Genomic DNA, 16,611 nt, shown 5'->3' on the forward strand with positions numbered 1-16,611 from the left:
TATATATATATATATATATATATATATATATATATATATATATATATATAGTGTTTAATAGGTATGTGATTAGGTCCCTATATAGAAACCTGGATGTATAATATGTATAATAATCAGGCAGTATATTGGTGTTTAGCAGAGTAAAGTTGTAGGGTAAAGTTCCAGCTGCAGTCTCTCCTGCTTAGAATTGAAATTTCCTCCTTGCGCACATGTGGGTTTTCCACAGGTACTCCAGCTTTCACCGAGAGATTTTATAGAATAGACCTACTGCTGTGAATATGTCCAGATGCATGACTCTAACTCTATATTTCAGCCGACCCTTACAGGAGAGGGTCATGCAGGTACATAAACCTTCCCCCCAGCTCCTCTGTTAACATTTGCTTTTAGTACCTCAGGTTCTATCTGCTTTATGTTTTTTAATGTTGTATATGAATCATTTCTGGAGCCCTTGTGAATTCCTTACACTTTAAAAATAAACATACCCTGCCTTCTTGCTTTCATCTGCTTTCTGTCCCTATTCAACATCCCACTGAAGCATTCCTTCTAAGCAATAATTACATCACTCTGGCCCTGACTCGCATTTCTTTCTATTTTCCAAAACTCATAACGAATAAGAAAACTATTTTCCCTTTATATCACAAGCATTTTGCCAATGCAATTTATGCTGCCTTTACCTCACTTATACCTTTATCTGAAATGGATTTGGATTAAAAAAAGGTCATGTTGATGCAAAGTGCAAATACATACATCAACGGGTGTTCGTTTGTACAGTTGACAGGTGCAATTGCAAAGTACCATGTTCCATTTAATAAGAAAGCATTGAAAAATGGATTACAGGGAACATGACTTTAGGCGGAGAAATGGCAAAAAAAAGCTGATATTATTCAAAACTAACAAAAACGTGTAACCTTTTACTATTTCTTTTTAAATTCATAATGGGACTTTATGATATAATAAAACTGCATGTGCAGAATCTGTCAATAATATCAACAGTTCTGCTTTATAGAGATGTGATGCAATAGGATGTGCAGATATAAAACAGACTAGACTGTTAAGGCTTGCATAGAGCTTGAGAAACAACTAATACATAAAAAAAAAAAAAAAAAAAAAAAAAAGAAAACATGCGTTGTCTTACTTCAACATGTGCACACCCTCTGGGGTTGTGGGCTGGTTAAAGCGTCTCATGTAGTCGTGCATTTCAGGGAAACTCTTCTTCATGTAATCCTCAGCACTGCTCTCCCTTACGGTGCCAAAACGGAAACCCAGAGAGGGATGGTGCAGCTGGGGATGTGACACAGGAAGGAGATGGTAAAGGATAACATATTGATGGTTATTGATGAGTAAATGATATGATTCAGATTAAAGGAGTAAAGAAAATATAAGATAATTTTACAATGAATAGCCTTCTTATTGCTCCTCTAAATTAATTGCAGCTTTGAATTCCCCTATTGATATGATTTGTTGATATGAAAATCACTAATTTCTGATGAAATATTCTACTCGTCACAAAGAAATATTTTCTTGTCTAAGACTGGTTAAATGCCTAGTGTCTAATAAAAGTATAAGCCTGAGTAAGACAGGCCTTCAGCTACCACCAGTTTAATAATTATTTAATCTAGTCACGACAAAGTAGCGCATATTTATGAAGTGGAAGGGCAGTGATGGTTTCAGCATATTTTATGGAAAATCAGTAATACTTGTTGAACTTTTCTGGTCAGCTTCCCCATGTTAATGCTTGAGGAGTTGCAGCTTGTCTCTTTCTGTGTAACTCCCATTTTTCTCTGTTCTTTATGTTGTTTTTGGCTGCTGTAATTTTTATTTCACCCTGCTATTGATTTGATTCTTAGTTTATCCTTGTGCTGCTGTATGTACATGTTTATATTAATTCTGTTAGATTTCCTGCCATCTTCATCTCTTGTCTGCTCCTAATACTGTTGTCTCCCGTTGGCTTTATTGCTCTAAGCTGTTCCTCGTTCCTGCTTACTCTTTCCTGTGTGCTTCTCCACTTTCCCACCTCTGTTTAAGCTGCCTGGTTGGCATTGCTCTCTGCTGCTCTGTTATTCTGTCATATGCATGATTCTCCATTCTACATCCAGTTTCTCCTTTATATTTTACTGCCTATTTTACTGTCCGTGTTCCTTGTCCAGAGTTCCGAGTACATGGCTGTGAGATGTGCTATTTCTGATGAAATTTTCAGCACCTCTCAACTCTTGGTTCAATTTGTGTTTCTGTCCTTAAACAACCTAAACATGACACCTCTTGTCTTTTGAGCATGTATTTACCAGCTTTCACCATCTAGAGATGGAAGTCTTTGTAAAACAGCTCAAGCTAAGTCATATTGAAACAAGAGCATGCATATATTTTTAAAGCATTGCAAAAGATTTCATAGAAACCTTTAGTCAGGCCTTTGACTGAACCTTTCTTAAAAAAACATTCTTTGACTACCTTTTAGCTATGACCTGTTGTGTAGGGATACATTCTTAAAGAGAGTCAATAGCTCACTAGATTATATTACCATCTAACAGGTTGTCTTTTGAGTTTACCCTGTTTTAAGCTATGCCCACTGCATAATGTGGGCCCTATCATGTTTTACTGTGGGGACTGTGTGTTCTTGGCGATTTGTTGGTTTTTCACCACACGCAGCATGTTTCATCTAGGATCCCATCAGAACACCTTCTTCCATATATTTAATGTTTTTCCAACATGACTTGTCCCAAATTTCTTATGTCAACCTTATATTTCTTATTTCTTCTTTTCACTCTTCCATGAAGGCCAGCTACAACTACAGCTAGTAGTTGTCCTATCAACATTTTGCCACCTGAGCTGTGGATTTCTGCAGCTCCTCCATAATTACAGTACTTTCTAAACTGCCTCTCTGTTAAAGTTTGCTTTCTTGGCCTGTTTATGAAGATAGATTGCCATTTCCTTTCACTGTCCATATGGTTGGTTGGTTAAGGATGGTGTGTTCAATTTTGGGAACCAGTTTGCAATATCAGTCTTGGTAATGACCTTTGGCTTCATCATACTGTCTTGTAACAAATTTTCCCTGACAAATTCCTGATTCATAAAATTCATCCTTTAGAATTGACGACTTGCAAACAAATAATTGCACTTTTAAGGCGTAACCAATAGAACCAGAAGGATCACATATGCATGCAGCTGTGTTTTTACAGTATAAGAATGAGAAAATCCTGTGAAATATAGTGCATTTCCCAATAATGCACTATATTTTCAGCTACATAAAAACAACTTAAAATATCCTGCCAACAGCACAACTGGTTTTTAATTGTTGTCTGATCACTATGATGAATAAAGTCCTTCCAGGTATAAGCTTGTGTTCTTGAAAGTCATCTTACCTTGTCGTCGTGAATCCCTGAAACCTGTTCGAATGTTTTCTCTCCAACCATCACAGCAGCAAGATTGGCCGTATAGCTGGACAGCACCAGTAAGCAGAAAATAGCCCAAAGGTTCATCAAGAAACGTCCCGTCCAACATTTAGGAGTCTGAAGAGGATTTAGAAAAGAAACACAGGAAGGTATTTATATAGATGCATCAGAAAATTATTTTTAGAATTTTTGAAATACAAGATTGCTAATCATATGCAACATCTGTTCTTTCCCCCTTTAAAAATCCCAGTTATTTCCTTGATAAATCAGCAAAAAACAAAAACGAGCTTGGAGAATCCACTGAATAAACTTCTTTCAGTACATGGCTAAATCTTTCTATGAAATTGCCTGCTTAGGGGGGAATCCACCTCCTGAAAAGTTTAATCATTTAATTACTAAACCAAATTAAATCCACTTAGAAAAAAAGAGAAATAAATTCACTTCTTCTGTTTTAAAGCTTGAAGATTAATGGGACGTCAAAAATAGAACCAGGTTATAACCCACTTTTGTGAAGAGGGTTTGAGCCCGCAGCATAATTAGTTGGTTTGCTGAAAAGGGAATAAATTGATACTTTATATAAACATGATTTTTTTCATTAACATGTTTGGTGGAGGATTGTCATCCTCATTAAGTTTAGATGCTACTCTATTGCTTTATAATGGTAATATAATAATAAAGGGGGCTTGAAATGCAGACTCAGCAATGTTTTGTGTAAATTGAGTCCTTGTTTCCAAGTGAATGTAAGATATGAATCTTGTAGAACATGTTTTAATTTAATGTTTACAAATATATTTAAACAACAAGCTGAAAGCAGAATTTTCTGTGGAAACTGTGTACTTCATCACAGTGACGCACACCCGAAAAATAATAAAGCATTGTTCAATAAAAAGCTCATCAAGCAGGATTCAAAATAGATCCCTAATTCACTCTAACTCCATCAGTTTGACAGCTTAGCCTACATTCTTCTAGTTGTATGCGTGTGCTTTTCATGGGATAAAAAAGCTTCGAGATTAGATGATTTGTTGGCACAACACAGTGAGAACACAGGTTTTTTTGTTTGGTTGTTAGTGGCACGGATGCTCAAACTGTATCATCAAAGCAGAAAAGGGATATGATTGTGAAACAAGCCGGTTTTTATAGTGTTGAGAAATGAATAATACACCGCATACAGTATGCGCTTCTGGTATATAAAATGATAATCCACATTTCTGCCATAGCGGCCAAAGTCTTTAAATAAAAAAAGATAAAATAGTTTGGAAGGCAAACTATAAGTTTATGAAAGAAAAACAAGCTCTAGTGGCCAATCATGTATCATTATTTAGCAGCTTGGTTTAAAGTTAATTCAAATGTAACTCTTAACCCCATTTTGTAACAAAATATCAGAATTTCATCCAAACCTATCCCGATTTATATAAACACTGTATCTATTTTCATTGTCTTTGTTTTTCTATCTTGGTTTTTAAGGAAATATGAAGGTTAAAATCCGTTATACCTTGATTTTAATTGGGAATCATTTTCTCAAGACTCTAAATTATACCCATTAGAGCTGATTGTATTTCTGATTGACTTTATGAAATATAACAGATTATAACTCCTAATTAAACCAAAGCTGCTATGTACAACCTCCTGCTGGTTGATATTTTTTTTTATCTATTTTCTTACAGAAAGCTATAAAGGAGAATACTTGAAGAAATCAAACAGTTTATCCATTCTATGACAAAATGAGTGTGAAATGTAAAAAGCATTGGGGAAAAGTCAAGTACCAAATGAATAAAAATGGTGAGATAAATGCCTAAATTCTTATAGAAATGATAAGATTTTAATTATAAACTATTATTAATAATATGATTATAATTGTACTACTAATACTGTAATACAAGAATACATTCTTGTATTACAGTATTTACACAGATGTTCATGCTAACTTAAAACAAAGTAATACTTAATGGTATAAAGACTATATTTACAGTTAATCAGAGGAATTTGGGATAAAATGGGAACACATCAATACAACCGGATAATATTTAGGAGAGCTTATCGGAAAAAAAAAAAAAGAAAAGAAAAACTTTATCACTACTACATTTAAGCTAAATGATCCCGATCTATGATGCTTTTTGGTTTTAGAAAATATCAGTTATTGATAAGTCAATACCCTTTCCTCCATTTTCCCACACTGTGTAGCTCATTTATTTTTTTTATTTATTTTTAAATATATATATACCGGTACTCTAATAATCCCAGAGGGAAATTACTTTCCTGCATTTAACCCCTCCTCTTGGGGAGCGGTGGGCTGCCATTGTGCGGTGCCCGGGGAGCAGTGTGGGGTTAAGGGTCTTGCTCAGGGACCCAGAGTGACAGTCTGTGGGAGTTGGGGATCGAACTCACAACCTCAGGATTCAAACGCCTATGCCCTAACCACTCCCCCCTCTTTTTGAATCAAGCTAAAACATTGATCCGTTTGTAAAGGCATTGATGCTCGCCTGTTTGTTTAAAAGAGCACAACAAGCAAAATAAGAAGGCCAGCTCGGTTCTGGGAACTCTTCTAGAACCTCTGGAGATTATTTCACAAAGACAAACTCTTCATAAAGTGAAGAAGATTATGGCCAACAGTGAGCATCCTACTTAACCTCTGTTTAAAGATTTTTAAACGACAGCAGAGTGTCTTCAGTCTGAGACTTCTCCAGATCCGGTTCAAGAAAGACCGATACAGAAACTCCTTCCTGCCCACAGCTATCAACACCTACAACACCAAAATGTCTTACTGCAACATTTAATTTCCCTTTTGGGTTTGATACATTATTTTTTTTATTGAATTGAATTGTGATAGCACAATAATAGACTGGAAAAAACTCTGGTATATGCTCTTTTTAATAATGGGCTGGGCTTCAGACCCTATGAACTATTCCAAAACAAAAGCAGGATAGCTAATAGATGTCTGAATGGATTAAATCAAATTTCAGTGCTGAACTTTAGTGATAGATTTGCTTGCCCTGCCCTACACCCATAATCTGAGAAAACATCACTATTTGGCTCAGCACCCGGAGTTTCATAGAGCAGCTGAAGGACATTTTAACAGCTCCTAAGGCTGCTAATGAACACAACTGTTAACTGACATGTTAGCTGAGGTAAAGATCAAACATGACCTTTGAGTTATGCAACAGTCCTTTGATCACTCCTCTACCTTGATATTTTCAGCAGCTTTATTTAAGGGACAACATGCAATTACGCATTTAGAATGCTTCATGATGAGCTGCAAACTCAAAAAGGGGACAGCCCTAAATTAAGGAAATGACACTTGCTGCATGAAAACTTCAAGTTATCATAATGATGGATCTGGGAAAGCCTGACTTGCTGAATGGAAAACAAAGAATGCACAGAGGACGGAGTTATCATTCATCCCTATTGTGGTTGGACACATGTGCCAATGTGACTGTGGGTGTGATACAATCTGTCACGTCTGACACGTCTCAGAAGAATGCTGTTATTGCAAAGGCGCATTTAATATCTTTACATATTTATGTCAAACAAATGACATGAAAACAAGATGCAGGAAACAAGATTGTTTCCCCAGTCAATGCCTATTTATTGACAGACAAAAAGCAAACACATTTGTCTGTCAGAGTTTAGTACTCATGCTCAGACTTTCTTTTTTCCTTTTACTGCAGTGTGAAAATAACAACTAAACATTTCAGGGTTTTTTCTGTAAATATATCCCTAATGGGGCTGTGAATTTGAAATTCATGCCTAAAACAGCCGGAGAACTCCATCCCTACAAAGAAATCTACAGGTAAGAGAAAACTACTAAATATTAGGAAAAATATGAAACAGTCAACAATTACCAAGCAAATTCACCAGTTTCATACTATTTTGTTAGGCTCAACAAATGGTATAAAAAAAAGTATTTTTTTTTTTTTTTATTGCTACTGTAATGGTTAAGGGCATTCCTGGTCTTGTTTACATTTTTGTGTCCTGACTACATTTCTACCTAGTCCTGTCTGAGTTTTAGACATGGTGAACCGAATTTTTACAAAATGAGAGCTGCAGTATAATTTATTATGCAATTTAGGCAAATGTATTCACTGCATTCAAATAAGTTTTACTACATCAATTGGAAATGCCGACAGCATCCAAAAACAGAAAACAGCATCATTACACACTGAGGGTGAAAAGTTCATAGTGATGAGAAAACATTTTCCAGTGCATTTTTGGATGTTCATCTTTCTGTGCAATATTGCTAAATGGGTTAGATCTTTTCAAAACCAACTGTCTCCTTTCATTCACTCTGCCTACATCTAACACTAATGTTGCTCAGGTTTAGTCTGCTAGTTCACTGCTTTGTCTTATTTACTTATTAACAGCTGGTCTGATTTATCAGACAAAATGAAAACTTGAATTTTTGCTTACATGAAAGTTGGGTTTTGTGGCAGAAGTTAGGTGCACAACTGCAACCAGTCGGTCTCTAGCTATTTTATACTGTAGGTTAGCTGAAATATGAGCTACAGCATTTCGTTTGAATATTTTAGCAGCAGGATTAACATGATCACAACATTGAATGTTACTTTAAACTTATTGATAATGGAAATAAAAAAATATATATTTGTGTTAGGGCAGTATCGGTTCTTGTTTTTATCTGCATTTACTCCATGTCTTGGTCTTATCTTGTTATTTTGTGGTCTTAGTCCTTTTAACTCTGTCTTGGTTAGGTGGTCATGACCACAACACCACCAAGGAAAACCCACAGAAAGCTTCACAAAGACCTGTAGACAGTATTCCATGAAAATGATCAGATAAGCTAAACTGTAATTACAGCTGTTTTCTCTTCATAATAAACTTGTAGACTGGATTTATTTTAAGAGGATAAATGAGAGACAAGATTACTTTAAACGTTTTTGTTAAGAAGACACATTGAAGGTTGATGGATTCTAAATTAATAATCTCACAAACACTTCAAATGAACTATCAGTTTGTCTGAAAGTAAGACCAGAAAGCTGATAGATTCCCCTACTCAAGCATTCAAGTCACACTGTAGGGATAATGTATCTACAGATCCCGTTGCATAGGTGAGGCCCCTAGTGGCTTCAAGATGTTAAGTCTGTTTTTCACCAAATGCTTGAAATGTTTCTGTTATTCAGCTTTTTATTCATCATATAAGGAGCAATTTATTTAGATTTCTTTGAATGTGTGGATTACTATTGTTTTTATTTGTATGTGGAGTGATTTTTCAGCCAACAGCCACAGAACTATATCTATAAGACAAATCTACTGAACATCACCCTCAAACTCTTTTCCACAATTACACTTTGAACTCTGTCTAAGAATTTATCCGTCAGCCTGATGTTACCTTGTGTTCCATCACCTTAGCAACCCTTAAGCAGTCCACAGCTCCTGCTTCTTTTTTTTATATAACCTTTTGTCTGACTACTTTAGGGAGTTGACCTGTAGCCGTTAAATCTTTCACCACTTTCATCCATCCCTATCATTCTGTTCTAAAACTCCCTTCGTATCTGTCAACACACTTACCCTTTCTCTTTTCTCTCCCTGTACGTACATTACCTCCCCGTATCTCTCTACTTCATCACTGCCTACCCTCTTAACCACTCTGCTCTTCATCTTTTCATTGTTAACACTCATCGCTATCATTTTCCTCATGCTTTTTCTCATGACTTACTCCTTACTGTTTTTTGTTCTCTTTCTCTTGCTCTGCATCCCTCTCTCTCCACGGCTTCCTTTGCTAATTTCTATTTTCAGACAAAACCTGCATGATACCTACTTGCCACAGAGGGAGAGCTTCTTTACCTTGGTGGCAACAGTGCGTCCAAAGAGTATTGCGTAGCAGAGATTGAGGGCAGATGAGTAGGAGAACACACGCAGCCTGTTCCTGCCATGGGGAGTCATGCCAAATGGGCTGTTCCACTCATACAAGGTGAGGAAGAGTGCTGTGAGGTGCAACGTGACAAAAATGCCCACCCACATGGACCAGTGGAGCGGCCACATGAAGGCACCGATAGGCGCTGCCGTGTCCCGGCTACGAACCTGAATGATTAAAGAACAAACAAAACACTTCAGGAAATTAACTCAATAAATTCCTTATTTTTACTTTTAAGTACAGAACTCAATATGTCTTACTCTTTTTCTAGAATACAATCCTAATTTATACCAGTCTAATTACAATTATGTTCAAGCAAACTGAATGAATTGCTTATTGTGCATGCATATTTTAGAAGAATGCCATTTCTCTGTAATTGAGTTCTTATTTCCTATGTACTTTTGACAGTGGTTAAGCTACTGTGACTTTTGTTTTAAACTTTTATAATTAACATTTCCTCCACAAAGCTCCACTAACTAATTGCCAAAAAGAAGATCTTTCTCCCTCCAGAAGACTGGGATTAAGAGTGAAACGCACAAAAGAATTAAAGGTTACATCGTGTTAGGTCTTTTCTGAAACAGTAGTGATGAGATAAAAAGATTCTGTAGGCTTAAACAGGGACATAAAATCTAGAATTTTTTAAAGCCATATCTCATACAAACATGAACTAATTTCTTTACACCAGAATAAATACATGTGAGAGGCCCCTGAATAAATAAATCTTGCAAAAGAAAACGTTGCAGTAGCATAATTTCACCAATACATTTTTTTACTGACTCCTTTTATAAAATGGGGAAAATTATTACATGTAGAGAAATAGGTGTTTTAAGAACATTTCTGTTGGCACCCCATTTGGCATTCCTCCAGCTTTAGAATACATATAACCAAAACATTTTAACAAAAAAAAAATATTAACAATTTTAAGCTTTGATACCAGAATTCCCAGACTGGTGGAGTAAAAGGGAGAGGTGAAATCTATAACTCTGCTTCTGGCAGAGTTAATGGAGAAAGAAGTGACCGCCATGTCAGCTGTTCCATTCAGGAGGTCCCCCACAAGGCCGGTCCAGCGTCCCGTCCCACTTAACGCACCATACTTTCCATCTCCCACAATATAAAGGTCAAAGGTAAATCCCATGTCCTCTGCCAGTTTCTCCAACAAGTCAATGCAGTATCCATAGCAGCATTTCCTTAGGTCTCCCGGTAAGTCTAAGGAAAGAAAAAAGAGAGATAATGATTTCAAACCGTTCAGACATTCATATGCATACTTTGTAAGTGCAGTGGTTGCACCACTGGGAATCTCTATACAACAGTGATTCAAGAAAATTGCTGATGGTACATAAAAGAGAAATTCAGCCTGGACATTTTAATGAACCTGGCACAAAATCCTCGGGTTACATTTACTAAAATTAAGCCTAGAATACTAAAAAAAAATAAATAATAAACTCTTAAAATATGTATAAAAACAGACAGCTGGCAGTGCAAACCAAACTTTTTGCTATCTTGATTTCTTTGGCAAAGTCTTTTTGCAATCTTAGTTAATTAAAAACGGTAGTCTGCCAACTCCTTTAGGTTGGGCCCAGATGACTCCATGAATCTAAACCCATAGACAACCCTATGAAAACTTGTAATTTGCCATTTATAGCTCTAAAGGGTGCTTCATAAAAAAAAAGTTAAATTTCCTTATTAATATCCACATAACTTGTAGAGCTAAAGACAAATACTGTATGAGCTCTCTTGGTTTGGGAACTAGTCTGAAATTCTATCTATGCAAAAGGATAAAGTTAAAGTTGGTATATTTGGAATTTTACCATTTACTTTGTTTCTATGCCTAAGGGTAAGGAATGAACCACTTGGTAAAAAGAACAGTAGGATTTCCCAACCTTAGAGCGCAAAATATGAACACAGTGCAACCTTTATGACTTAAAGAGTAACTTCCTGTACCCATATAACTACATAAACGACTACCCTGAAGTCTTGCCTAAGAGCCATCCAGATACAGTGCATCTGGAAAGTTTTTAGCATCCTTTCCACATTCAGTCATTTTACAGCCTTTTCACAAATGGTAATACATTATTTTCTTTTTTCAAAAATTTGCACCCAATATCATTTAGAAAATTGCTGTGTTTACATTGACATAAATGTTCGGAATATCGGAAGGTATATATATATATATATATATATATATATATATATATATATATATATATATATATATATATATAAATGTATTATATACAGCTAATCATTATAGTATTATTGCTTTAAGGTAAGAACAAGTCTCAAATTGTGTGATCTGGTAGCAGATTTTTAATTATAGATACAAAAAATTAGGAAAAGCTTTCAAGTTTAAACCTGTGGGCCAGATACCAAATACCTGTCTGATTTAGAAACACATCCCCTAATTCATGGTTAATAGAGTGATTTTCATCTCAAATTGACTAAATAATTTCAATGCTCTTTATTTGTTGGTGATACAACTGGAACTGAGCCCCTGACAAGAAAATCTGATATGTTTTTAAACACTAATGACCATTAATGATCCTGCACTAATACAGTTTTTCATTCAATTAAATAATTTCTTTAGATAGCGCCAACTCACAATACATTTATCTCAAGGCGCTTTGCATAGACAATTGACTGGAGTCAAGCAGTCAGATTGGTTTAAGGTTTTCTATCTAAGGAAACCCATCTGATTGTATTAAGTCATTGACTTTGCAGGATTCGGTTCTCATAGATGAGCATGTAGTAAAAGTCTTCACTTTCATTATGCAGTTGACGCTACAGCAATCACCAATATAAATAACACTTTAAAACTACTCTGCCTTGTTGAATTACTATCGATGTGTGTCAGTTTACATAGTATTAACATCAACCTGGAAGAATCAAAGGATCATGGAATCAGTCATGGTGAACTTTACAGAAATTCAATTGTCAGAATTGGTTTGTGTTAGTTTTTCCCAGGTTTTTTCTACCAATTATATTTCTGTACATTTGATTAGAGATATGCAACAAACCAATTCTCCTTTCATATTGCTCATTTAATGGATTTTGGAGTTGTATTGACTTAAAAGTGAAGTATGAATTGGGAAGATTGTTGGTTTCAAGAACTGTTAAAAGGTGATGCCCTTTTCAGATGAAAGTACTGAAATTATAAATACAGAGGTTGACGTTAAGGATTTTTACAGTTTTCATTTGCCCAGAAACAATTTTTACTTGCCCAGTATAATGTTTGATAACTATAGTTCCTAATATTCATTTTTGTATATATATCAATGAAACATGTTCCTGGTGTGTATATGTATGCGTCAGATAATGAACTTAAGCCTACATTACTTTGTTAACATGCTTTTCAATCCTTCCTGCACATTCTTTTCAAACTAAACTTTGCTTTAAACTGTTGTGTGCTTGGGAAAATATAAATTGTAATGTTAAAAATCTATAAAAAACTTACACTACTACTACTCACCAATTTGACATGTTTAGCTCTAAAACATTTAAATGCACCGCTCCAATGTCTAAGAGAAAAAAAAATTAATGAACATTTTTTAATTTATGACTGCTGTACAGAAGACTGCCATATGACAGAAATATTTACACTGTGCGCATACAATTATTATTTTCCTAATCCCTGACTGATCATTTTTAATCTAGCGTGTATTATAGTATAGATTAAATTCATCATCCAGCTGCTGCTCTGCAGAATTCCCTCCCCAAGAGCTGAATCCTGGTTGTTTGGCTTTATCATCATCTTTCCACCAGTTCTCCACCGCTTCTGTGGCGCTGAAATTGTCCATATTTGGTCCTTTAACGCGCCAATTCCCGTAAAAAAAGCACGCAATCTAGCGGAAAATCATGCAGCTTTTACAAATCACACGAGAATGTGTACAAAACAACAAAAATCGCGCCAGCAACGCTTGTGGGTCGTTTTCAGCAAATGTCGGTGATTTTAAAGTCATTTTCAGTGATAAATAATTTTTTCTTGCCCGGTGGGCAAATGCAATGAAATTTGTACTCTCCTGACAATAAAAACTACTTGCCCCGGGCGATCGGGCAATGGTTAACATCAAGCTCTGAAGTAGAATGTAATTAGATATATAAGTAATTGATAAAATATATTGTCTGCATGTGCTAAATTAGTAATGTTACTGGAGTGTCTGAATTAGCTACTTATTCATGCATTATTAAGTAAATAAGTGCCAGACAAACCCACCGATTCCTTCCCAGTCCATTACTGTAGAGTTGGGGTTGTGTAGCTGGTTAAAGAGAGCATTGATTATATCAGATCGGTTGGTTCTAGGATCCAGACAAAGCTGACCAGCTGGGCACAACCCATCCTCATCTACCTCCCGTGTGAAGACAAATGGGTGTTCCACCAACGTCACCACACGGAGGCGGTGTCCCTCAACAGAAAGTCCTGGCCTCCAGAGTCCTCCCAAATAGCCATCTCCCTGGCCGTCCCCTCCTCTTACTCCAGCTCCAAGACCTTGTCCCTGGCTGTTACCAAGTCCTCCCAAAATGCCGCCCTCCAGCTCCAGTCGTCCACGGGTCCACTGTCCTACAGTAACCCAAGCTGGTTGACCCAGGGCTCCTCTTTTAAGACTCCATACATGGAAGAGTTGTGAGGAGAGGACTCTAGAAACATATGCATCCACTTGGATCAGTCCTGTCGAGCCAGTGAAGGAAATGTTGGACAGAAACCTTCAATGAAAGAACAAAAAAAAATTAGCCAGAAACAAATAATGATATATTTCAAATTTAAAATTAGAAATATAACCAGAAATAACCACCAGTTCACTTTATCGAAAGGTAAAAGTTTTACCCTGGCACAGATGGGCACACTCTGATTGTAGAGCCCTGGCAGGTCTAGTCTCAAATGGGTAATTGAATCTCCCAGACGGTCGTAATTAAAAGTTAATGCAGTGCAGTGAGGGTCTTCTCCTATCTGCCAGTCCATACAAACAGTCATTGCTATTCATCTCACTCTCCTGGTGGCCCAGCACTGATCTTTACTGTGGAATATATTAAGAAGAGCAATCCCCATTCATACATGCATCTTCCCTGACCTCTCTTAAATCGCACTGGAATTGCTAGGTCATGTCTTAGTATTTGGTCACAAGGACACTGTCAGGTAACATTTTAACAAGGCATGTGAGATCTACTTAATCTTAATTAGTTGGGGATTGTAAGATGGTTGCAAATTATGGAAACAGTTTGGCAAATGTTAAAGTAAAGTTCATAGAATTTTTTTGCCATGCCGTGCCATGGAGGTCACGGTCAAGCCTGGAAATGGCAAGTTTTCCCTGCTGCTAATGGGAAATGGGTGTTCAAGTTTTTGATCATAAATGCAGTGTATGCAAACAACCACACTAATCTGATCATGTGGGTCATTTATCTCTTCTCCCTGCCAAATTTTAAGGGTGTGTGTGTGTTCTTTGGAGTTTGTTCATCACCATACATTACGTTAGAATTTACATCATCATCCCCATATATCTGATGAACCTGATTAAATGCCTCTGTCTCATCCCACATTAACTTGTGTTTTGTCATCAGCAGCTCCCTCTGCCTCTTTGACCATAAAGTGAAAGAGCTTGCATTGCCTTAAGATGAAATCGCTCATGGTAATAGTGCAGCTGAATCATCATATCAAACAGACAGCAGATTCATCAAGCCAACCCACTCTAGACTCATACTCTAATGGGTTCTGCTAGCCAAAAATAGAGGGAAAATAAATAAATTAACCACAAAGTAAGTTTTACTTTATATTTCCTATCTGTGCAGGATAATACAAAACTATTTTCTCACACTTAGTGACAAATTTGGATAGGACTGTGCTGCAATACAGTGGTAGCCAAAGAGTTGAGGTGTGAAATATGAAACATTTACAAGCAATACCACCATGTCCTTGTTTCAGCAGGTTATGTTGTTGTTCTGGACTGAAAGCAGAAGTTAAAGAATGATCGTGGATGTCAAACCAGCCTGATGAGTTTGCCTGTAGTGTCAGAGAGGGATGACTTCCTCTCACTAACACCTGGTCCCGGTTTACTTGGCCAGCCTGAATGTCAGCAGAGCGGTCAGTAAGTGATGACTCTATAAGAGAACTGAGGCATGTGCCTCTGCCTATTATCACTCCATCTCTTTTGGTTTGTAGGGAAGTTTACTCCCTCTGTCTTTTTTGAGTGCTGTGGATGATACAAGACTTGCTTGTTTCGACTGTTTTAATCTCTTCTGTGGAGATAAGAATCAGTGTGGCAGCTGTGTCGAGTGAGATTGAACTGACTGGCAGATCTCACTCTGATAACAATAGCCCTCTATCTGTCTCCCTCCCTTTAGTCCTCCCCCACATCCCTTTTTCTTACAAGCTTTTCTTTGACTCTGTTTCGGTGTTACCTTTAGCTACTTCCTACTTCCTCATCTTTTATCTATGTACTTGTCTTTGACCAGGTTCTTGTCTTTCTTTAATGTATTTTAGGATCTTTCAAGTCGGAGTTTCGAAAAGAACAATATGAACATCAATACTATGACTTTACCTTCATTGCTCCACAGTTTTGGATTTGAAATTACAACATTTTTCTTTTACTCCTTTGCCGCTTCCTCACATGCTCATATCTCCAGACATTTTCTCTCTCCCTCCTTGCCTTTCCCACTTTATCCCTTAGGGCATTGAGCTGTTAATTGCCTCTTCCATGTGGAAGTCTTACACTTCCCTCAGCTTTGTTAGCATTCTCCTGAGCAATACAAGGCCAGGCTGTTGGAGGGGAGGGATAAGAATCAGGCAGTATGTGGGAAGAGCATTGAGTGTAACTTTGCGGGTTCACATAGTTTGATAGTGCGACCCCTTTTATCAGTTTCTTTCATAGCAGAATAAAGGTCACTAAGGCTATATTGCAAGCAGTATAATTATAAACAGCCCAATCTAAAAGTCCTTAGACTACATCCTGAGTGACCCTCCACAGAGTGATTGTGACTTTCCCTAGTGTCCTGACAAAATCAAGGGTGACTATAAACCACTACTAAGTTCTTTACTTTTCAGAGAGCAATCAATAGTCAATCTAAACTCTTCACAGCACACCAAGTACAGTATTTGCAGTGGCACCAATCATCATATACTCTGTAACTAAAACTGAAATTTAAAGGAATAGTACACCCAAAACATGATTAGCCTTCATTTTCTACTCACCCCCATGCTGAACAACACTCTGGAGTACTTTTTTGATATCTCAAATGCATCTGGAGATCTGGGAGGCATCTTGCTGTCTGCTGACATTCAAATAATGGAGGTCTAATGTGCCCGAGACAGAAAGGTCCATAAAAGTCCACAAAATACATGTCAATATCCCTCCATACTGCTCGACCAATGTA

At 36.8% G+C, this 16,611-nt stretch overlaps 1 protein-coding gene across 1 annotated transcript in view; it reads right to left on the reverse strand.

The window, feature by feature from the left end:
- Positions 1 to 16,611, reverse strand: part of LOC107093744 (glutamate receptor ionotropic, NMDA 3B-like) — a 145,542-nt gene that overhangs the window by 34,843 nt on the left and 94,088 nt on the right. Inside the window, exons 3-7 of the mRNA XM_015388989.1 lie at positions 13,463 to 13,950; positions 10,187 to 10,458; positions 9,183 to 9,419; positions 3,357 to 3,503; positions 1,136 to 1,281 (exon numbers count right to left, since the gene is read on the reverse strand). Of these exons, the coding sequence (XP_015244475.1) occupies positions 1,136 to 1,281; positions 3,357 to 3,503; positions 9,183 to 9,419; positions 10,187 to 10,458; positions 13,463 to 13,950 (1,290 nt within the window). The remainder of the gene's footprint in view (positions 1 to 1,135; positions 1,282 to 3,356; positions 3,504 to 9,182; positions 9,420 to 10,186; positions 10,459 to 13,462; positions 13,951 to 16,611) is intronic.

Source organism: Cyprinodon variegatus, unplaced genomic scaffold (assembly GCF_000732505.1).
Source record: "Cyprinodon variegatus isolate N-32 unplaced genomic scaffold, C_variegatus-1.0 Scaffold444, whole genome shotgun sequence".
NCBI classification, from domain to species: domain Eukaryota; kingdom Metazoa; phylum Chordata; class Actinopteri; order Cyprinodontiformes; family Cyprinodontidae; genus Cyprinodon; species Cyprinodon variegatus.